Source organism: Entelurus aequoreus, linkage group LG17, assembly GCF_033978785.1.
Source record: "Entelurus aequoreus isolate RoL-2023_Sb linkage group LG17, RoL_Eaeq_v1.1, whole genome shotgun sequence".
NCBI classification, from domain to species: domain Eukaryota; kingdom Metazoa; phylum Chordata; class Actinopteri; order Syngnathiformes; family Syngnathidae; genus Entelurus; species Entelurus aequoreus.
Genome location: NC_084747.1, coordinates 37,902,584 through 37,925,083, shown reverse-complemented (window position 1 = coordinate 37,925,083; position 22,500 = coordinate 37,902,584). Strand labels below are relative to the sequence as shown.

At 41.4% G+C, this 22,500-nt stretch overlaps 2 protein-coding genes across 3 annotated transcripts in view; one reads left to right on the top strand and one right to left on the bottom strand.

Moving 5' to 3' along the window:
• pi4kab (phosphatidylinositol 4-kinase, catalytic, alpha b) overlaps positions 1 to 6,153 on the bottom strand; it is a 55,558-nt gene extending 49,405 nt beyond the window's left edge. The window contains exons 1-4 of one of the 2 annotated variants that reach the window (XM_062025646.1): positions 5,974 to 6,153; positions 1,986 to 2,102; positions 1,562 to 1,655; positions 107 to 195 (exon numbers count right to left, since the gene is read on the bottom strand). In XM_062025646.1, the coding sequence (XP_061881630.1) occupies positions 107 to 195; positions 1,562 to 1,655; positions 1,986 to 2,102; positions 5,974 to 6,072 (399 nt within the window). In that variant the 5' untranslated portion in view covers positions 6,073 to 6,153. The remainder of the gene's footprint in view (positions 1 to 106; positions 196 to 1,561; positions 1,656 to 1,985; positions 2,103 to 5,973) is intronic. The other variant, XM_062025647.1, reaches the window with a different exon arrangement.
• snap29 (synaptosome associated protein 29) overlaps positions 6,030 to 22,500 on the top strand; it is a 17,412-nt gene continuing 941 nt past the window's right edge. The window contains exons 1-6 of the mRNA XM_062025650.1: positions 6,030 to 6,168; positions 14,993 to 15,117; positions 16,309 to 16,512; positions 16,592 to 16,785; positions 18,018 to 18,103; positions 18,184 to 18,288. Coding sequence (XP_061881634.1) covers positions 15,016 to 15,117; positions 16,309 to 16,512; positions 16,592 to 16,785; positions 18,018 to 18,103; positions 18,184 to 18,288 — 691 coding nt within the window. The 5' untranslated portion in view covers positions 6,030 to 6,168; positions 14,993 to 15,015. The remainder of the gene's footprint in view (positions 6,169 to 14,992; positions 15,118 to 16,308; positions 16,513 to 16,591; positions 16,786 to 18,017; positions 18,104 to 18,183; positions 18,289 to 22,500) is intronic.

Sequence of the window (22,500 nt, the reverse complement as noted above, 5' to 3'; positions counted from 1 at the left end):
GATGACTACATCATCAATTTAGATGTATGTTTAAAGACTTTTGTCCCCAAAGTTTATCACTGTTGTTCTGGTGCAATCTCCATCCCTGTGTGCCCATTAAACTGACCTCTTGTCTTGAGTCCTGGCCCATCTGGGCCACATCTGCCAAAAGAGTCACTAAACAAAAGCTGAAGTTTTCTGCAACCGGGAGTAAGTCTGGAGAGCACATAGTAATCAAAATTACAGAACATTGAAAGGCATTATTAAGCAGTAATATTACAGAAACTACAGTTGGGCATTTGAGCAGATATCCTTAAAGGGGACCTATGATCATTTGTGCCTTTTCTGACTTCTAAATGTTGTCACAAAGTTGTATAGTCATGGCAAACAATATCAAAGTGTCAAATCATATGGTTCATGCATTTAGGTGTGAGCTAGCGGACAGTTTTAGATGCCTCTGACCTCATGCCCTTGCACCTGCTCTGATGTCCAATTTCTCTGTGTTTAATTTGTCCACGACATTTACATGTGACTGTTCTGTCAATATGGGCCACTACAAAATTGGATTAGCCGCTAAACTCAAAAAGGAAATGAAGGCACCATTGTGACATCTTCAATAATATATATATATATATATATATATATATATATATATATATATATATATATATATATATATATATATATATATATATATATATATATATAGGAAATGAAGGCACCATTGTGACATCTTCAATAATATATATATATATATATATATATATATATATATATATATATATATATATATATATATATATATATATATATATATATATATATATATATATCCATCCATCCATCCATCCATTTTCTACCGCTTGTCCTTTTCGGGGTCGGGGGTGCTGGAGCCTATTTTAGCTGCATTCGGGCGGAAGGCGGGGTACACCCTGGACAAGTCGTCATCTCATGGCAGGGCCAACCCAGATAGACGGACAACATTCACACTCACATTCACACACCAATTTAGCCAATTTAGTGTTGCCAATCAACCTACCCCTGGTGCATATATATATATATATATATATATATATATATATATATATATATATATATATATATATATATATATATATATATATATATATAGATACAGTGTACATTTAAAACGATAAAATCTGCTACTTTTGTAGTCGGCAGGGCATGGAGAGTTTCAATTGCAATTAAAAAGGAACACCTATACAAACGAACAGCTTGTAAATGTATGCAGAAAGTGGGTTATACTTGTGACTGTGGAGCAAATTGTAAGCAAAATGTACACCAAAATATTTCCAACACATATTAACGAGGCCACAAGGAAGTGTGGTAAATGGACATGGAAATACCATAGGTCCCCATTAAAATATAATGAAAAGTATGGTACATACAGTGACATAGGCCTTGTTTGATTTGTGTCCTAGTGCATGCCAATATGATCTAGTGGCTTCTAGCATTTTTATGACAGTGATAACTGATATCCTGCTACATGTAAAAAATGCAGCAACATGCATAAAACTGAATTTCCCTTACAATAAGTCCCCTGTAAGAGGATTGACCTTACCCTTTCCTTTCTTGCCTGAGCTCTCTTCGATCCACTGGACACGCGGGAGGCCTCTCAGTAGGCTCAACAAGTAGGAAACAACTGTGTCTTTGTGCTGCTGGTGCAAAGCAAATGATTACACAAAGCAAACAACTACATTTCTTTTAAACAACAACAATTACAACTATCATGTTGCATCACAGAAACAAACCATATTAAATAAAATTGTTATAAAAGATCTCTTGGTTTTTGGATGTTAGGGAAGATTCGTGCAGTCGGACTTAATGCAATGATAAAAGAGGCTTACACAGTCAGATGAGCGACTAATCAGTTTAATGAGATTAAAGGTATGAGTTTATCATGGTGATTAATATAAACATGTGGAGTCTCGTGAGAGGCTGGTTACAAGTAATGATACATGAGTGTTATTAAAGCTAGCACTCACCTGTAAGCCAGACTCTACTAGAAACACAGCCAGAGCTATGACAGCATCTCTCCGACGCCCATCCAGTGTGAACACACCGCGCACCTCAACTGGACACATACATTGTAACTTCTGGACCTAAAAAACACAAATTAATGATGAACAATAGGAAAACTCAAGGCTATGCAGAGAGTAAAGTATGTTTTATACCAAGTACCACCTCAAAAAAAACGCTTTGCTTCGTAAGTATTACTGTTTTTTCCCATCACCACTTGCATCACCGTTTAACTTTGAATATGTGGAAAGGTAATGGGTTTTAATGATAATTATTATTAATCGTTATTAATATGCAGACGACACCACTGTGGTTGGACTTATCCATGGTGAGAATGAGACAACGTCCAGGACCAAGGTAGAGAAATTGTCTCTCTGCTGCTCAGACCTGACCCTGAACATCCAAAAGACAGACAGGACCATAGCCCCCTCCGCACAAATGTTTAACGGGTGGAAACCGTCACCACCTTCAGGTTCCTGGGCACCCACATCTCCTCCGACTGCTCCTGGACATTTAACGTTAGGGCCCTCGTGAAGAAGGCTCAGCAGCAGTTGTACTTCCTGCGCGCCCTCAGGAAGCACAACTTGGACACAAACGTGCTACTGGCCTTCTACCACTCCTCTGTGGAAAGTGTCCTGACCTACAGTCTGGGAGTATGGTACACAGGCGCCACAGTTGAGAGGGGCGGTGCAGAGGGTCATGAACACGTCCCAAAAAAATCATTGGGTGCCCTCTGCCCACACTGGAACACATCTCCTCATCCCGCTGCTTTAGGAGAACCACAGTCATCACAGAAGACCCCTCCCACCCTGTTGCCCTCGAGAAAACGTTACAGGTTCATACAATCCTGCACTAGCACGCTGACAAACAGCTTCTTCTCCTGGGCCATCAGGACTGCAAACACCCACAGACACACACACGCACACCCCAAACCTGAGATAAAATACCCCCCACGCCTCAAAACAATAATACTCTTGTATTTACATTTTATATTTATTGCGTTACCCTTCAATTTTTTTACTCATGGCATTTTCAACATAAATAGCATTTTTTCTGTTTTTAGTGCCACTTTCATGTTTTGTCTTTGTGTTTATCTTGTGTCTTTTGTTTGTGGGAACCCCTCCCCCCAGTCTCGTTGTAACCCCCCAGGATAACATAGGTGAATCTGAAATTAAATCTGAATCTGAATTTGTGGGTAGAACATCAACAATATTTTGAAAATGTATTTTGCTTTCAATTTCACTGAATCTTTGGTAAATAACGCGTCTTTGTACAATTTTCTCAAATGCCTTTAATATAATTGTATTTTCATCGTAAAAGTTATGTATGTGTGCACCATATTTTTGTTTGATAAAATACAGAATATAATAAGTTCATCAATGCATTATTTACCAAAACAGTAATTTGTCTACAACAATTATTACACCAATAGATATAAGTACAGTCGACAATTGGGAATCTGTCATATTGATAATCTCATTTTACTTTATATTGTGATTGACTGAACACCGGGTTAAGGGTGTAGTTCGCATTTTTAACCGAAATCAGCTGGGCTGGGCTACAGCTCTCTGCGGCACTAAACAGTGTACACTGTAGAAGATGAGTGGATTGCAAGATGTATTGTTGTAATGTTTTTGTATGTCTATTTTAGTTTGCCTAAAACATCACGCAAATGGACTTTCCTAATTCTGGTACACTTACGGCAAGGGTCTCCAACTTTAAGAGTGACTTTGTCAACATTTTAATTTAGCACTCATATTGTGCAGTAGGCTATATGAAAATCACCAATTAGTTTTCAACTAAAGTTGTCAGAACATGTTAACTTTTTAAAATAATAATAACGTTATGGTGGAAAGCTAAGTTCTTCCACTGACAGGTGATCTGAAAATTGCATGATTTTGCAGCACTCATTTTAAAAACACTCAAGTACTGAACGTGCATAATCCTTTGACCAGGTACGTGATCAGAAATAGGCGGCAAGATACTGCTGTGTTCCATGCCATCGTTTGCTGGGGTACGTTAGAGACAGGAACAGACTTAATAAACTGGTTAAAAGAGCTGACTCCGTCCTAGGCTACCCACTAGACAGCATTGAGGAGGTGGCTGAGAGGAAGGATGTTTACCACGTTGACATCCATAATATCCAATCCCTCTCGCCGTCCCCATGTACGGCACTGTGGAGGCCCTGAGTAGCTCTTTCAGCATTAGACTGTTACATCCACAGTGCAAGAAGAAGCGCTACTGCAGGTCTTTAATAAGACTTTACAATGCACTTATGTGATTTGCTTTCATCTTTTTTCTTGGTGTGCAATGCCAGTGTTAACATAGTGTTTTTTGTTTTATTTTTTGTTAGTGCGCAATATGTAATATTTATGACTAATTTTTAGTTTGTCATTACATTTTACTTCTGTTAATTTATGTAAACACCTGCACTGCAAACATTAATTTTTCCCCGTTGTGGGATGAATAAAAGTCTAGCCAACAAATCCAGTCATGAAATTTCCTCGCTCCTAAATATTCCAAAGTCAACGGTCCGCTTTATTATAAGAAAATGGAAGCGTTTGGGAACAACAGCAACTCAGCCGCGAAGTAGTAGGCCACGTAAACTGACAGAGAGGGGTCAGCGGATGCTGAAGCGCATAGTGCAAAGACTTTCTGCACAGTCCGTTGCTACAGAGCTCCAAACTTCATGTGACTTTCCAATTAGCCCATGTAAAGTACGCAGAGAGCTTCATGGAATGGGTTTCCATGGCCAAGCAGCTGCATCTAAGCCATACATCAACAAGTCCAATGCAAAGCGTCGGATGCATTGGTGTAAAGCATGTCGCCACTAGACTCTAGAGCAGTGGAGACGCATTCTCTGGAGTGATGAATCACGCTATTCCATCTGGCAATCTGATGGACGAGTCTGGGTTTGGAAGTTGCAGAGAGAACGGTACATTTCGGACTGCATTGTGCCGAGTCTGAAATTTGGTGGAGGAGGAATTATGGTGTGGGGGTTTTTTTCAGGATTTGGGTTTGGCCCCTTAGTTCTAGTGGAAGGAACTTTGAATCTCCAGGAAACCAAAACATTTTGGACAATTCCATGCTCCCAACCTTGTGGGAACAGTTTGGAGCGGGCCCCTTCCTCTTCCAACATGACTGTGCCACAAGTGCACAAAGCAAGGTCCATAAAGACATAGATGACAGAGTCTGGTGTGGATGAACTTGACTGGCCTGCACAGAGTCCTGACCTGAACCCGATAGAACACCTTTGGAATGAATTAGAACGGAGACTGAAAGCCAGGCCTTCTCGACCAACATCAGTGTGTGACCTCACCGATGCGCTTTTGGAAGAATGGTCGAAAATTCCTATAAACACACTCCGCAACCTTATGGACAGCCTTCCCAGAAGAGTTGAAGCTGTAATAGCTGCAAAAGGTGGACCGACATCATATTGAACTCTATGGGCTAGGAATGGGATGGCACTTCAAGTTTATATATGAGTCAATTGACTGGCAGGTGGCCAAATACTTTTGGCAATATAGCGTATATACATAACATGACATTGTATATACGTAGTAACTGTACAAGGATTAACCATACAATTAAATAGTATCTTTATTGTTTTAATTATCTTCTAACCTTTCCTTTAGAAGATAATTAGAAGTGGTTAGAGAAGTTAGAATTTCACTTCGATCAGAAAACCAGTTTGACTGCAGTGGACTATATTCAGTGCGCATGGTGCAGTAACAAGCAACAACGGCTATTCAACTGTAATTATATTGTATATGTTTCTGTGGTGATAAAGCTCAATATTTTTGTCATTGTATACGATTAGGTTCAAAGTAGGCTTTGGCTGTCACGTCAGTCATCTAAATAAAGCCACCGCCGCCTGTGCGGAAGCGGACATATAATGCCCTGTTGCTCATGTGTACATTGTCAGTTGTAGCGAAACAAGGCGTATTGTCTCACCTTTTCCACTGGTGCGGGTTGGTGAGTGGCCAAAGAGCGTGCCAGTGACAGGACTGTGTTGAAATAAAAGCCTCTCTGACCACCTCCTGTCACCGACATGTTTACCTCCACATCAGGCGACGCTCAGCGGAAGAAAAACAGAAAGCAAGCCAGCAAGCAACTGCCTCGTTCAAGCTTCTACGGAAAGCCGGGAAGGTCAGTTTTGTCAAACTACGCCTTTGTGAAATGAACAGTCTGGTTGGCCTCGTATTTAATGTTTTTTTGTTTTACTAAAAGTATGATTATTCTTTAATTAATGGTCTTAGTTTGCAACAATTTTGTCGCGTTTTAGTTAAAAAAAAACACCTTTATTTATAATATTCAACATTTACATAAAATCAAAGAAATACTAATGATAATCAAAACAAGTACAGAAACAGTACAAAACAGCGCCAGGGGGTTGTAAACTCAATAAAGCCACTAAAGAAGAATGCAATATATACAGGGGCGGATTAAGAAATTTTGGCCCCCTGGGCCTGACATGGTCTTGGCCCCTCAACCCCCCGCGCGTGTGGGCGCACACACACGCACGCACTATGCAAGAAATACTGTATACTGTGAACAGACATGCACACTGTACTGTACAGAAGAGTGCGCATACTGCACACACACTATTAGGTATACCACACAGACACTGACAAGCACAGGTTTCACACAGACACAGGGGGAGGGGATAAATGGCCTAAAAATAAACATTTTTGAAAATGATTACGCCCACTTCAGTGATGGTGCATTGGGTCATTTGAGAGATATTATGTATTGGAAGTTGGTAGCTATCATGAAATAAACCCCCCAACCCACCCAAAAAACTAAATCGGACATGATTTTTGCCCCCTTTTCCTCCCTTCTATCATTAAAAATAAAATAATATCTTAGGAAAACACATTGGCATAACGGCAGCTGTGCAGCAAATTGAGGCTCAAAGTCTGTATCTATTTGTGGTTAAGCTTGAGGAGAAGGAGAAAGGTAAAATGATAACATGCATCGGAGAGCACCACAAAGAAAGGTGTAGGCCAGTTCATGGTACAAGGGCTGCATGCAGGTCAAGATAGCCCATTTCCAAGAATGCTATAGTGGCTGGACAGGCACTGGACATGTCCTGAACTCAGTGTCAGACGTGGCTGCCGAATACTTGGATGAAGTGAAGCAGCTGACAGATCTCATGCTGCCCCATCTGAAGACTGTCCTGGCCAGGCAGAGGATGGATGAGGAGACCTTCCCAATGGACCCTGTCAGTGAACAGGCTAGTAACATTGATGGCACCCCTGTGCACAACATTGGGATGGAGAGACAATGTGGCAAGGTGGACTACAAACTGAAGAAGTTGGGCACACTGAACGCAGTCAATAGGTCAATAATTTTACAGAAGAGCCAGGAGCTTCAGAGGTTTCAAGGCAGCAGCACAAGCAAAAAGGGAGGTTGAACTCAACTGGAGTAAATTCATGAAGGCAAAATTCGAGAGTAGGGCAGATGAGAAACAAGAGATGGCTCAAAGAAAGGAGAGTAAGAGACTAGACATGCTGGACACACTGAAATCTTTTGATGGCCCCTTCACGATAGTGGGGAAGTTGAAAAGTTCCTTGTGGATGAAAGTCTGCACAAGAATGCAAAGCTGCAGAGAATGAAGCTTGAGGTTCAGTTTGCCAGAGAAAGCACCAAGCTTCTGCCTAAAGTCAATCCTATCTTCACAATCCAGGTGACACTTCCCAGAAATGGCAAAAGTGCAATTCTCCAAGTCATAATGGATACTTAGAATTTTATGGTGGTGGTAAGTATTCATGAAAACAGGTAGCCTAACATTAGTGAATGGGTGAATTCTGGAAATAACCTAAAAATCTTACACAGTGCACCTTTAAGCAAGGGGTTTCTTTCATGCTTTCAATTTTGCAAAATCATCCACCACATCATTGAAGTCCAACTCTCTTGTCAGCTCACTCTCAATTGCCATTAGAGATAACGCATTTAATCTTTTCTGAGTCATTCTTGTGCGCAGCTCATTTTTTACTCTTGACAAAAGAGAGAATGAGCGTTCTCCCTCACAGTTACTGACCGGTAGAGTGAGAAAAATCTGTAGCGCAATGTATGTATTAGGAAACGTAGGCTGTAGTCCAAAATGTATTATTGTTTTGAGCAGTCCTGAAGGGGTCCTCTCCTCATCAGTGTTGTTGAGCTGTATAAAAGATTTGAACTGTATAAGCTCCTGTCCAAGACTTTCATTGAGGTCAGATGGGTATGATTCAGTGAGAATCTTGGCCTTGTGAAGGACTGAAGCATTGGACTCTGTATCCAAAGAGAAAAGGACACTGAACAAATTGTTCAGATGTTTGTAGGCCTCCAGACGGTGATTAAGGCTTGAACTCAGTTGATCAATAGAGGCAATAAATGTCTCTATTTGAAACAGTTGCCTTCCCTCAAGCACAACATCTGGGGATGCTGATTCATCAGCAAACTTTTTACGTTTCCTCGTCCGTTCAGCCCTGTAAGATGGGGTGCCACCCAACATGTTTAAGGCTTTCTGCTCAAAATGATCAAATAGATCTCTTTGGGAGAGAACAAAGGTGCGCAGAGATTCCAGCAATCTAACTGCTGTACCAAGGTCCATGTCTGCTTTTTGAAGTTGCAGACTTGTGGCCTGAAATCTGGACAGAACAGTGTCCCAAAAGCCTGCCATGAAGGCCATCTCAAGTGAATCCAGCTTCCGCACTAGACTGTCAGCTTCAGTTCGTGTGTCTCGTTTCTCTGTGTCATCAGTGGAAATAACCTGTAGTGCTGCTTTTATTTTACTGTAGTTCTGCCACAGTGCTTTGGTAGATTCTGCACGGCAACTCCAACGCGTGTTGGATAAAGCTTTAAGTGTGAGATCTATGTTGGAATTGCCAAATACCCTGTCCCATCGGTGTGTGGATGCAGTTGTGAAGTTGTAAATAGACTGAATCAAGTCAAAATACTTAGAGACTTCATTTCCACATCTGTCAATGCTGTTGACTCCCACCAAATTCAAAGAGTGAGCTGCACATGGAATATAGTGTATTAATGGGTTGCTTTTCTTTAAGTGAGCCTGCAACCCATTATACCTCCCTGACATGTTGCTGGCATTATCATAAGCCTGCCCCCTGCAATTTGACAGCTCTAACCCTAGATTTTCCAACACAGACATGACACAGTTAGCCAAACTTTCACCTGTATGGCTAGTAATGGGCTCAAAACCCACAAAGCGTTCAACAACACTGCCCTCTTTGCTAACAAAACGGAATATGAATGTCAATTGGTCCACATGAGATAAATCTGGGGTTGAATCCACAATGATAGAGTAGTATTTGCTTGCTTGCAGTTCATCTGCTATAGCCTGTTTGGTTTTTGCACCCATCAATTCAATGAATTCCTCACAAATGGTGGAGGACAGATATGAGGTATTACCTCGACCCATCTGCCCAAACTTTCTGATGTGATCCTTTAGAAAGGGATCAAATTCAGCCAGGACCTCCAGAATACCAAGGTAGTTCCCATTGAGAGGAGACCCTAACGATTCATTTTTACCCCTAAATGCAAGGCCCCTTTCTGCAAGGAATTTAATGACTGCAACAACTCTTTGTAACACCTGCCTCCAATAGCTGCTCTCTGCCTGAAACTGTTTGAACAGGTCTGCATCAACTGTGGCACCTTTGGCGCGGTTCAAGACTGCTTGCATGCAGGTTATGTGTTCAGCACTTCGCTCATGTTCACCAAATCTTTCTGAGTGTTTCCAATCACAATAGCCTGTCACAAAAGAATGCGTTTTTGGGGAAAACAGTTTGCATGCAAAGCAGTAAACATTACCAGTAGAGGGAGAGTACATCAGCCACTCTCTTTGTACTCGTTGTCCATTGGGCAAGTGTGAAGTAAAATGTTCATTGTTTAGGCATCGGGTTTTGCCTCCTAGCCCACTGTTCCTCACAGAAGCTGGATAATGGCTGTGACGGTTGTGAAATGATTTTGCACCTCTTTGAATAAGAACTTCCTTCATTGACTCAGTGAGGGTCTCAGCCCATTTAGCGGGATCACTAGGTAGAGTTGTCACTGTAGATGGTGTTGAAGAAAGATTCAGCTCATTTTCTATGCTGTCCAGAGGTGCAGTGACCTCACATTCATCCGAGCAACTGGCTACTGCTGAATTGGTTGAATCATAAGCATCAGAAGCATTTGGTTCAGTGTCTACACTTGTAGTGGTCTCAGGATCTTGGGAGCTACATGCTAGCTCAGGTGCATTGCTAACCTTAGCTGAATTTGCAGTAGCATTTATAGAATTGCTTTCAGCAGATGTCTTTGTACTGAAGAAGCTGGAGATATTTGGAACACTCTCAAGTAAAACTGATTCCTTTTTTTTCTTTTCTTGCTGAATTTTTTTTCTAGCTCCTCCACTTAAACGTTTATGATCCATATTTCCCTTCTTTCTTTGCACATTGGCTCTTTGCCTATCACAACAGATAAACCAACTATGTGTGTGTGTGTGTGTGTGTGTGTGTGTGTGTGTGTGTGTGTGTGTGTGTGTGTGTGTGTGTGTGTGTGTGTGTGTGTGTGTGTGTGTGTGTGTGTGTGTGTGTGAGTTTGTTTGTGTGTTTATGATCGGTGCTGCTTCCTTCAAGTGTGTGAGGTGATTTAGAAAACTAGCAACCCAGCATCAACACTCCAAAGCAGAGAATAACAGCTTACTAGCATAGACAATTGAGAGCAGAGAATCAACTGATTCGTCTGATAGACAGCAGGAGAGCAGAGTGGTCAGTGATGATCGAATCAAGAAAATGTCTAAATGGCAAGGGAACAGACTGATTTGTACTGAGGAGAAAGAGAGAGAGAGCCAATTACAGTGAAATATATTCCAAAAGAGCCAAGTGACTAGCTGAAGGCAGGGACAAATGCCTTGGAGTGACCAACAAGAGTGCAAAGTACCAAATGGCAAAATGTGGAAAGACCAACAGGCAGATCTGCTTTTACCTCTTATCTTCACAACCAAAAAGTTGCTAAATGATGTTTTCAGTCGCTAGCCAGGTATGGCCAAAAGACGCGAAATCTAGCGGCAAAGTCGGTCAATCACACTGACAGTGAAACAAATATTTTGAAAAGATAATAATTGTACACCTTTGTGCACTTTAGTCTTCTATCTAAATATTTTCACAAAGGACACCAAGGCAGCTTGCTAGCTATGATGGGAGCAACAATGTCTGATAGACAGCAGGAGAGCAGAGTGGTCAGTGATGATCCAATCAAGAAAATGTCTAAATGGCAAGGGAACAGACTGATTTGTACTGAGGAGAAAGAGAGAGCCAAGTACAGTTAAATATATTCCAGAGCCAAGTGACTAACTGAAGGCAAAGACAACAGCCAGATACCTTAGCAGAGACCAACAAGAATTCAAAGTACCTAATAGCAAGATGGCGAGACCAACACAATAAATTGTATTAGGATTTAATTTATTAACGTTAATCTTAACAGCCAAAAAGTTGCTGAATAATGTTTGTAGTCGCTAGCCAGGTATGCCCAAAACAAGAGTCGCTAAACCTAGCAGCAAAGTTGCTTAATTGCAACACACTCTAGGATTCAGGGGAATTAAGGATAATAAAGATATTAATTGTACAACTTTTTGTACTTTTTTTCTAGTTTTTTGAGTCGCCAGCCATGTATGGCCAAAAGTCGCTAATTGAATGCCAACGTTGCTTAATCGCCAACACACTGGGACTCACTGAAGGACTGACTGAATAAAAAAGATAATTAAGATAATTGTGTACTTTTCTCTTCTGATATTTTCTCTAAGGACCCCAAGCTATCTGCAAGCAGCAATAATGTCTGACAGACAGGAGAGCAGAGTGGTCAGTGATGAATGGCAAGGGAACAGGCTGATTTGTACTGAGGAGAAAGAGAGAGAGAGAGCCAATTACAGTGAAATATATTCCAAAAGAGCCAAGTGACTAGCTGAAGGCAGGGACAAATGCCTTGGAGTGACCAAGAAGAGTGCAAAGTACCAAATGGCAAAATGTGGGAAGACCAACAGGAAGATCTGCTTTTACCACTTATCTTCACAACCAAAAAGTCGCTAAATGATGTTTTTAGTCGCTAGCCAGGTATGGCCAAAAGACGCGAAATCTAGCGGCAAAGTCGGTCAATCACACAGTGAAACAAATAATTTTAAAAGGATAGTAATCGTACAATGTCTTGTACTTTTGTCTTCTTTCTTAATATTTCTCAAAGGACACCAAAATGTCGCTATCTGCAGGCAGCTTGCTAGCTATGATGGCAGCAACAATGTACCTTAGAGTGACTGACCAACAAGAGCTCAAAGTACCTAATGGCAAAATGTGGAGAGACAGACACAATAAATTGCATTAAGATGAAGAGAACTGTTGCTATTATTAATCTTAACATCAACCAGAAAGTCGCTAAATGTCACCAGCCAGGTATGGCCAAAAGTCGCTTAATTGGCCACACACAGTAACAGAGAAACTAACAAAAAAAAGATCATAAAGATAATAGTTGTACAACTGTGTGTACTTTTGTCTTCTTTCTAAATATTTTCCCAAAGGACACCAAAATGTTGCTATCTGCAGGCGGGAGCGTGCCTATGTTCCCCGGGTCCTATGTTCCCCGGGTCCTATGTTCCCCGGTTGTTCCTGGGTCTTTGTATGCGACCGGGGAACTTAGGACCCTTTTTCTAAAAAAGGGTCCTATGTTCCCTGCATTGTATCTGGCGAAATTGCGAAATTGTGCCCTGACCAAAACCATCCCTAAACCTAACCTGTCACAGGGCGTTGTGGAGCACTTTTTTTTGGCGAAATTGTGCCCTGACCAAAACTATCCCTAAACCTAACCTGTCACAGGGCGTTGTGGAGCACTTTTTTGGCGAAATTGTGCCCTGACCAAAACCATCCCTAAACCTAACCTGTCACAGGGCGTGCGGCAGCAGATAGAGCAACTCAAACGCGAACTTCCTTCCTTCGACAACTTAAACGCGTCTCTGTCATGCGTGTCTGCGTGCGTCTTACTTAGTCGCGCATTGGAAGCAGCGGGGAACATAGAACCCTTTTCTGGAAAAAGTGTTGTACGTTCCCCGCAGCGGGGAACATAGAACCCTTTTTTTTAAAAAGGGTCCTTAGTTCCCCGGTAGAGGGGAACATAGGACCCGGGTAACATAGGGACGGGGAACATAGGGATGACCCGCTGCAGGCAGCTTGCTAGCTATGATGGCAGCAACGATGTCTGCCAGACAGGAGAGAGTGGTCAGTGACGATCGAATCGAGAAAATGACAAAATGGGTCAAAGACCAAAAAGTTATTAACTGACAGCAGTGACAAATGTCAGACTGTAAACTTTCTCGAAAGAAAAGGACAAAATGGGAAGATGCTGATAATAACAGCAAAATGGAAAATATAAGAATTTCCAAGTAATGCTCAACTCAAGTGTGTGTGTGTGTGTGTGTGCGCGCGTTAAACTTCTTGTTGAATGATTTCAAATTATCTCTGAGTCTGAACTGAGGGAAAGGAAACCAAATTTTGAGCAGTCTCTCACGAGTTCAAAATACCAAATGAGGAGATTCTAAAAGAACAGACCGGTTTATGAAAGACTTGATGGGGGAGGGGCACAGCTAAGAATACTTGAGTGAGATTCTGTGATCCAAATTCGAGATAGAGCTTTTTGATAATGATAATTTGTCAGAGTAAGGTTGTGTAATCAAAATTTGAGAATGAGCTTTGTCAATCAATCAAGAATATTTGCATTAAGTTCTGTGATCAAAATTCAGAAACAACCTTTAATAATTGATAAAGAATATGTGAGTGAGGTTGTGTGATCCATCCAATTTGAGAATTAGCTTTGATAATAATGATTGAGAGCCTCTGGCCCTCTGTGGATCATGGCCGCGGGGCCAATTTTGCCTGGCCCCTTGGGGCCTCTGTGGGTCGTGGCCGCGGGGCCAAGTTGGCCTGGCCCCTTGGGGCCTCTGACCCTCTATGGATCGGGGCCAAGTTGGCCTGACCCCTCGGGGCCTCTGGCCCTCTATGGATCATGGCCGCGGGGCCAAGTTGGCCTGACCCCTTAGGACCTCAGGCCCTCTGTGGGTCGCGGCCGCGGGGCCAAGTTGACCTGGCCCCTTGGGGCCTCTTACCCTCTATGGATCGTGGCCGCGGGGCCAAGTTGACCTGGCCCCTTGGGGCCTCTGGCCTTCTGTGGCTCGCGGCCGCGGGGCCAAGTTGGCCTGGCCCTTTGGGGCCTCTGGCCTTCTGTGGGTCGTGGCCGCGGGGCCAAGTTGGCCTGGCCCCTTGGGGCCTCTGACCGTCTATGGATCGTGGCCGCGGGGCCAAGTTGACCTGGCCCCCTGGGGCCTCTGACCCTCTATGGATCGTGGCCGCGGGGCCAAGTTGGCCTGGCCCCTTGGGGCCTCTGACCGTCTATGGATCATGGCCGCGGGGCCATGTTGGCCTGGCCCCTTGGGGCCTCTGGCCCTCTGTGGGTCGCGGCCGCGGGGCCAAGTTGACCTGGCCCCTTGGGGCCTCTTACCCTCTATGGATCATGGCCGCGGGGCCAAGTTGGCCTGGCCCCTTGGGGCTTAAGATTATTATTTTTGCAAAAGTAGTTTTGCTTGGGTCGCGGCCGCGGGGCCAAGTTGGCCTGGCCCCTTGGGGCCTCTGGCCCCCTGGGCCTGGGCCCGGTAGGCCCGGTCATTAATCCACCTATGAATATATATCTTTATATATATATGTGTGTAAAACCATAGGCTCACACAAGTTCCGTAAATAATCCAAATTTGGAGCACAGCATCATAGTTTTCACAACTATTTGGTTGTTAGAGGTAGAAAGCGTTTTAAAGTACATTTCTAATTATTTTTTTAAAGGCACAAAAAACAGGTCGGGTATTGAGAAACTTACATTTATGAATAAACAACTTAGCCAATAGTATAATGAGGTTGCACAGGTAAAATTCATTTTCAAATGTTTTCTCATTATCGCGTTTTAGTTGCACGACGTTGGTTGTGCGTGATGACGTCACAAGACAAGGCAGGAAGTGTTGAGTTGCTGTCAAGTCAGCTGACTGAGCAGCAGCAGCACCAGCAGCTAGCTCCCACAACTCGTCGTTCGAAGGTTGGTATCTTTTTAATGACTCTTATTCATCATTTGAATGAGTTATGTTTAGTATAATCTATTCTAATGAATAAAGGGATTGTTTGGTCACATTGATGATTATTTCCGGTCTTTGGGTGTGGTTGTTTTCGTTAATTAGTTTGACGGGCAGGCAAATTATGTTTTCAGTTTCTGCACAGGAGAGCAGCAATGATTTTGTTGTTACTTTTACATAAAACATATGTTTGACACAATTTGTATTTAATGCAATTTTCTAGCTAGCATGTACAGCAGTGGATCTCAAACTTGTTTCACTGAGTACCACCTCAGAAAACATTACCACCATAATAATAACCAACATTAAAATGCAGTAGCGTGGTAGGCCTAAATAATCATTAAAACAAGGCAGAGGTTTTATTTAACAAGTGTAGTCATTATTTTCGGCCACTGTAGCATACACACAATGTGAACAGTAACACTGTGTTTGAATATAGGAAAATAAAACACTGTTCTTTAATCAACTCATTATTTGGCATACCACTATTGGTGCCCTTACCACAGCTTGAGAGGATCAGCGATGAACAGTATAGTAACCCAAAGTGGTGCCCATTTTTTAAAGCGTCAATTATATGCTTATTATAACAGTGTAATGATTATAAATGGCATCACAGGCATAATTAAATTATATATTAATATAATATCCACAGCAACAAAAAGGGTTAACGTTCAGATTTTGACTAAGAAAAATACATGCTAAAAAGGAGAAAGGTAAAAAGAAACTAGGAATGTGTGATTATATGACCCTTATTATTGTATATATACAGTATCCCACTTGTTTTTAATTTTGCATGTTTATATTTTTATATTGTGTTCTCCAGTTTTTTTTTTAAATCTATCCATCCATCCATTTTCTACCGCTTGTCCCTTTTGGGGTTGCGGGAGGTGCTGGAGCCTATCTCAGCTGCATTTGGGCGGAAGGCGGGGTACACCCTGGACAAGTCGCCACCTCATCGCAGTTTTTTATATCTTTTTTTTTTTTTTGATTATCATGATTCTGCTATCGCCGGTGCTGCTAAACTGTGTTTCATTGTCTGCCGAAGCAATGACAATAAAGAGCTTAATCCATTCAGAATAGTGTGTCACACAATGTTAATTCAGGAAGTATCATGAAAGCTAGACATTTTTTGTGAAAAGAGCTTGTGTGCCACTCAGATGGCCTACCCGAATTCGCACAACCCATTTGCAGACGATGACGACGATGAGGACTTCCATTCTCCTGGTATGAGTGATGAGGAGAGGAGACAGCGATACCTCCAGCGGGAAGTGATGCGTACAGCTCAATCTGCCGTAGATAGCAGCTACCGCTCTGTTGGCCTGATCTATGAATCCGAGAAGATGGGTGTGGAAACAGCGGAGGTAAGGTCACGGTAATCAGATTTGTTCAGGCATGCACTAAATTGTATTGTCATCAACTTCCTCACTGTTGTTTATATAGGAACTGATGCGTCAAGGAGAAGTTCTAAAAAGAACGGACAACATGTTGGACAACATGGAGCAGGACCTAAAGACTAGCCAGAAGCACATCAACAGTATCAAGAGTGTTTGGGGTGGACTGGTCACTTACTTCAAGGGAAAACCTGAGACTAAACCACCACCGGAAAAGCCCAAGTCCTATGAGGCCAATGACAGGTGAACATTTCAGCACAATTAAATTTAAATAAAAGTGGGAAGTGAAGTGTGTTCCACTTCGTAGTAGATAAGAGTAATTGTTTTATTTTTGTAATCCTAATAACTGTTTGAGGTATGTTGCTAAAACAAAGACAGACAAACCATGGCGAAAACATAACCTCTGTGGCGGAGGTAATAAAGCGTGCCACGTTCGTCTCGAGTGTTCCAAGCCAACCAAGACTCAGTCAAGGCACTCCGCGCCAACATAAATCATGTGCTGCACACCGAACCTACTTGATACTGTCTACCATTCTCAAAAAAGATGAAGCCAGCCAAGTTAAACATCAATTTGTGAGGTATTTACATTTTAAAAGTTAAAATGTGAGTTAAGTTTTCTAAGAAACTGCATTTTCCAAACTGATAAAAAATAGTCAACTGTAGAAGACACTACACTGCTTTTCAAAAAGAGAGACAGTGGATGTTTCCAAACAATTATTTGCACTTAAAAACATTTCCTTTTTGACTTTTTCGTCTATATTGCTCTATGTTTTTCACCTGACACATTTTTAATGTTATCTCCTGTATTATTACTTTTATATTCAGAATATTGCCCACTGCTTCTCCATACAGTCACCTATTTCCTCAGTTTGCTGCTCAGTGTTATCAGTCTTTTTCCCGAAATTACTTTATTATGGTTGGCTAAAACTACCTTACAGTAGAGTGATGGCATCACCCAAGACCGTCTTAAAGCACAGGCTTACCTGGGCTGAAAACGCAGGGTCTCACCCAGTCATGGGCCCCCAATTTTGACGGTGGAATGCAATGATTGATTTTTCAAATCTGTCAATCACAGACAGCTCAGCTTTGTCTAGCGATTGTGTCTCTCTCTCTCTCGACTGCTTTGTTTTTTCCTACTGCTCCGTGCGGGGCTCGAACCAATGTCGCCTGTGTGAGAGACCAGCATACTACTGCTCAACTAAAAACAAAGGCAGTCTCCTGGATTGCCAGGACCTACATTGAAGTTGACTGGCTTCTATTAAACTAGCACAGATGTGCATGCGCCCATTGCAAAGGAGATGTATTCATGAACACAATTATTTTTAAAATGGGTGATATTTTTGCGTGGACTCTTAGGTTAAGGCGGCTCTGGCACCACCTGTTGCTTTGGCATGCGCTTGATACCCTGATAAAGTGTTTTTTTGCCAATTTATTCAGATGTTACTGTATGCACTGAAAATTTTCTTTTTTTTCAGATTACATAGTGCATTGGCCACTAGTAGAGAGCAGAAAGACAAATACCAAGCAAGTCATCCCAACCTAAGAAAGTTGGAGACAGAAGGTACAAATTGCTAATGACCTAACAATAAATGTGATTTATGGCTCAAATTCACTAAGTGTACTTTGACATCGGCTTTTTAGGGTTTGGAGCCACAGCATCAGTAGACGGAGACTCATCCAGACAGAATGGACATCATCAGAACAGACACCTTCAAGAAGCACACCAGACCTTGGACAGAAACTTAGGTATAAAGTTGTTAACTTGTTACCATACAGTAAACCCTCCAAAGTCTATTAGTTCTCTGGGAAAATATCCTTTGAAAGTCACACAACACCCAACTGTGTGTTTGTGACGTTCAAATCTCGAAATATTGACGCCACAAGTTTTTAAATTGTTTTCCATTGAAAGGTACCAATTATGCCAAAGTGGAGAAATATGATTCCCGTCTCAAAAGGGTCCTGCAGTATTATGCAAAACCAACATACCTGTTGGCACCTGTTTTTGTGTACTTGGGATCCCCATAAGTCCCAACATGTGAAATCAAACCATGTAGTTATGGCAGAGATATTTACAAAACAATCTTGCCTTCTTCCAAACGTGCTTCAAGCAAGCCGTTTGGAATTTGAGACTTTAGTGACATATTTATATTTAGTGACGTATTTTTGACATATTTTCTTAGTTACGTCAGCGGATATCTCCATATATGGTAGAAGTCTACCCAAAAAAGCTTTGTGTGACTACGCCATTTTCATTCACTTGTATTTATTCAGTTGTAGGCAATAGATTCTTAAATTTTGCCATCCCTTTTGTTGCTGGCTGGTACGTGCACATGCATGCTATGCTGTTGTCATTTCTAATACAAAGTAGTATATAGTAGGGCTGGGCCTATAAAACAATATCAATATCCTTTTACACCTGGGCACCGCCATGTTGCTGACGTCATTAAGCACGTTGTGTAATGACATCATCCCCACTCGGAAGAACTGTTAAGAGAATCACACGACAAACTGGCAAGGAATTGACCACTGGGGAACCGGTTTTCGATTCCCATCCCTAGTCTTTAGTTTTGTTGGTTTTAATACAGACGGTGTGGCAACATCCTGACACTTCCAATGTGTCGGTTTAATGAGCAGCTTCCTAAACTACTCCGTGTAGTGTTCAATAGCTTATAAACTACAGACAGCCATCCACTGTCTCGAAATTGAAACTACCTTCAAATTTACTGCAACTATTTTACTACCTGTCTACCAGACACCTTCTCCACTGATAAATAGCACCCTTGGTAAGTTGGAAATTGTATTACTGTATTTATTGGCAGGCTTAAATAAGTCATAAAACTGTCAATAATTATTGATATCATTCAATATAAAAAACGTATATCGTGATACAGTTTTCAGCCATATCGCTCAGCCCTAGTGTATAGTTTTAACTTATATCTGTCAGTAGACTCCATATACTGAAATATCCTAAAAACTACAACTTGGTTGACAAGCTGGGGACAAAGTCGAATGGGGCTTGGCCTGGAGGAGGGTTTCGCTACGTAAATAAAACCACCCACAAAATAGCGCACTCTGAAGAGACTTGAAAGCGGCTTGAAGATGGTTTGTAAAACTAAATCTATGCCAAGTTTGGACCGTCGCACGCTACGCACCACCATTACAGGTTATGTGGACCACAAAGAAGTGTTTAAAAAAATATGACCTCTTTATGACTGCAATAAAAGCTCAGCTTCCCCTAAAATGTAAAAATAAAAAATAAATGGTTAAAAACCTTTTGTTTTTACATTTCATATCCACGAGAATTAAAACTACGAAACAAAAAGGAATTTAGTACAAATGTAGCTGTCCTGACTGGTTAACTAGAAAAGCCTCATCTCCCAATAGTAAGGATTCCTTAAAGCCCCGCTTAAGAACTTTCAGTTTTGGTTGATTTCGGCGGTGCCAGTTGACCAAAGCAACTGTGTTTTGCCAGAAGAAGAACATATTTCCCATAATGACTAGCACATATAGCGTCATACTGACATGATGTCCGCTGTAATACTGGCACAAATATTACATCTCTAATGGCTATGCTGATGTTAGATAGCAGACACTATCTTGGTTTACTCTGCAAACATGACGCTACTACCAAGAATGTATCGGGGTAGATGCAGGTCCGAAGCAAAGAAAGACCGACGGGAGAGTTTTTTTTCGAAGGTAGTAGTGGTGAAACTATCAAGCTGGTGGCAGTTATTACTACCATGCAAATTTCAGGCCATGACAGAGGTGTCATTCAACTAGTTGTAAGTCAATGTATCATCCCAAAAGTTGTGAAAATATTTTATAAAGGTTAAAAAGTTACTTAGTGCCGCTTTAAAAAGAAATCCTAAATCCAGACGGTTATCCGGATCACCCTCAAAATCGAATCACTTGTCCCTTTTGCCATTTCTGACATTTTCTGAAGGTTTCATCAAAATCTGACCATAATCATTTTGGCTATGTTGCTAACTAACAAACAAACACTATCGAATACATAACCACCTAGCAGAGGTACATTAATATTTCCATGTCAGTGCGTGTTTATTTTATTTGTCTCTTGCTTACAAATTGGTTGCAATAGGGTTCACTCTTTGCATTGGTGTCAGTGTGTGGGTGCTTTGTTCTATAGTGGAATTGAATAATTGTAGTGAACCCTCTTGCACTCATCCACTCTTTGTCTCTGTGGGTGGAGGCGGAGACTCTAGCGCACGCACACACAGATACACGAAAGCTTAGTCACGTAACAAGTAACGATCCGGAGCACCCCCATAATCTAATCAAGTTTCATCAAAATCCGCCCATAGCTTTTTGAGCTATGTTGCTAACTAACTAACTAACTAACAAACAGACATACTCCCAATCGATATATAACCTCCTGGCAGAAGTAATAATGATGTGTTAATGTACACTGCAAAGTGAGCTGCACCTAATCTTTAAGGTTGTTACTGGCATTACTGTTAAAGATGGCAGCACAGAATCAAATTGGTCTCTGAAAGGGGAACTGCACTTTTTTTGGAATTTTGTCTATCGTTCACAATCATTATGAAAGACATGGCGATGGATGTATTTTTTTTTTTAATGCATTTTAACTCTTAAATGAAAATCTGCTTACAACAAAGCCAATGGCAGTCCTCTATTCCGCCCATAAAACCCAATGACAAAACATCCAAAAAGCGCCAACAATACTCCATTTGCCTTTCGTGACTTGGATATTATTAGTGATATTGTTATTATAAGCGCTAACGCAGACAAACTATTTAGAGCGGCGCCATAATCACGAGTGTGTGTGTGCCTATGTTTACATCATTGAATAGTAAGTTGCTTCCTGTGCTTGTGGAAGTTTATTGGAGATCAGAGGTGCCCATACCGGTCGATCTCGTAGGACGTGTCAGTCAATCGCTAGCCAGGCATTAAAAAAATTTATCGAAAAGTAAGCGAATGTCAATATTCACTGTGACGTCACTTTCGTCACTTGATGGACATTCATGGTACCCGAGGATCTTGTGAGATGACGCAAGCTGCTGCAAGCTCACTATTAAGAAAAAAACAACCGGCAGGAAGGCGAGAACATTTTTTTTTTTATTTCAACAGACTCTTGTGCCTTGTCTGCTGTCAAAAGCCTAGAGACCAACTGCACAGTTCCTGTCTTCAGAATGAAAATGCTACTCCATCATGCCTGCGCTAAATAAATAGGAATCTCAGAAAGCTGGCGCACGCAGGCCTGCAAACTACGGAGTTTGCTGTCAGTGTATTTCTTGTAAAGTGTATAAGAATTAATATTTAAGCGGGAAAAATAAGATGCCAAAAACTAACCTCTTTAATGTGGTATTGGACAGAAAGGAGGACTTTTTTTTTCCTCCAAAATGTAAATTCGAAAATGTGAAAGTTATCAGCACGACTGTCTGATTCCAATCAATGCAAGTCATCAGAATAAGGTAATACACCAACTTCTATTATTGTGTTCATGAAAGAAAGGAATCTGTATGCATTGAAAACGTACGGGCACCTCTTTTGTAGATCATAAATCATGCCTCTAACCTGGATAGTAAAAGGACGAGGATGTAATCCAACATGTTGGTACACTTTGACAGACAATTTAGACCCGGAAATAGCAAGAACAACACCAAAAGACACTTTGTTAGACACCCCCATTTTCTTCGCTATGACTATTTAATCTAAAATAGGAATATAACAAGATTGTATCAGTCGGCATCTTATAGACAGCAGACATTGTGCAATACAGTAAGTGATGTTTTTCTATGTTTGTTGGCTCTCATGAAGTCTGCAGTGAGTAGAAATCAGTTATGTAGTGGGGAAAAAACAGTGAATGTTGTGATGCATTTTAAAATGATCAAAATACTTAAATATGAATTTTTATCTTAAATGTGCCTGTTACCACATTACATCCATACTTGCAGCATGTGTGTATATATAGAAACT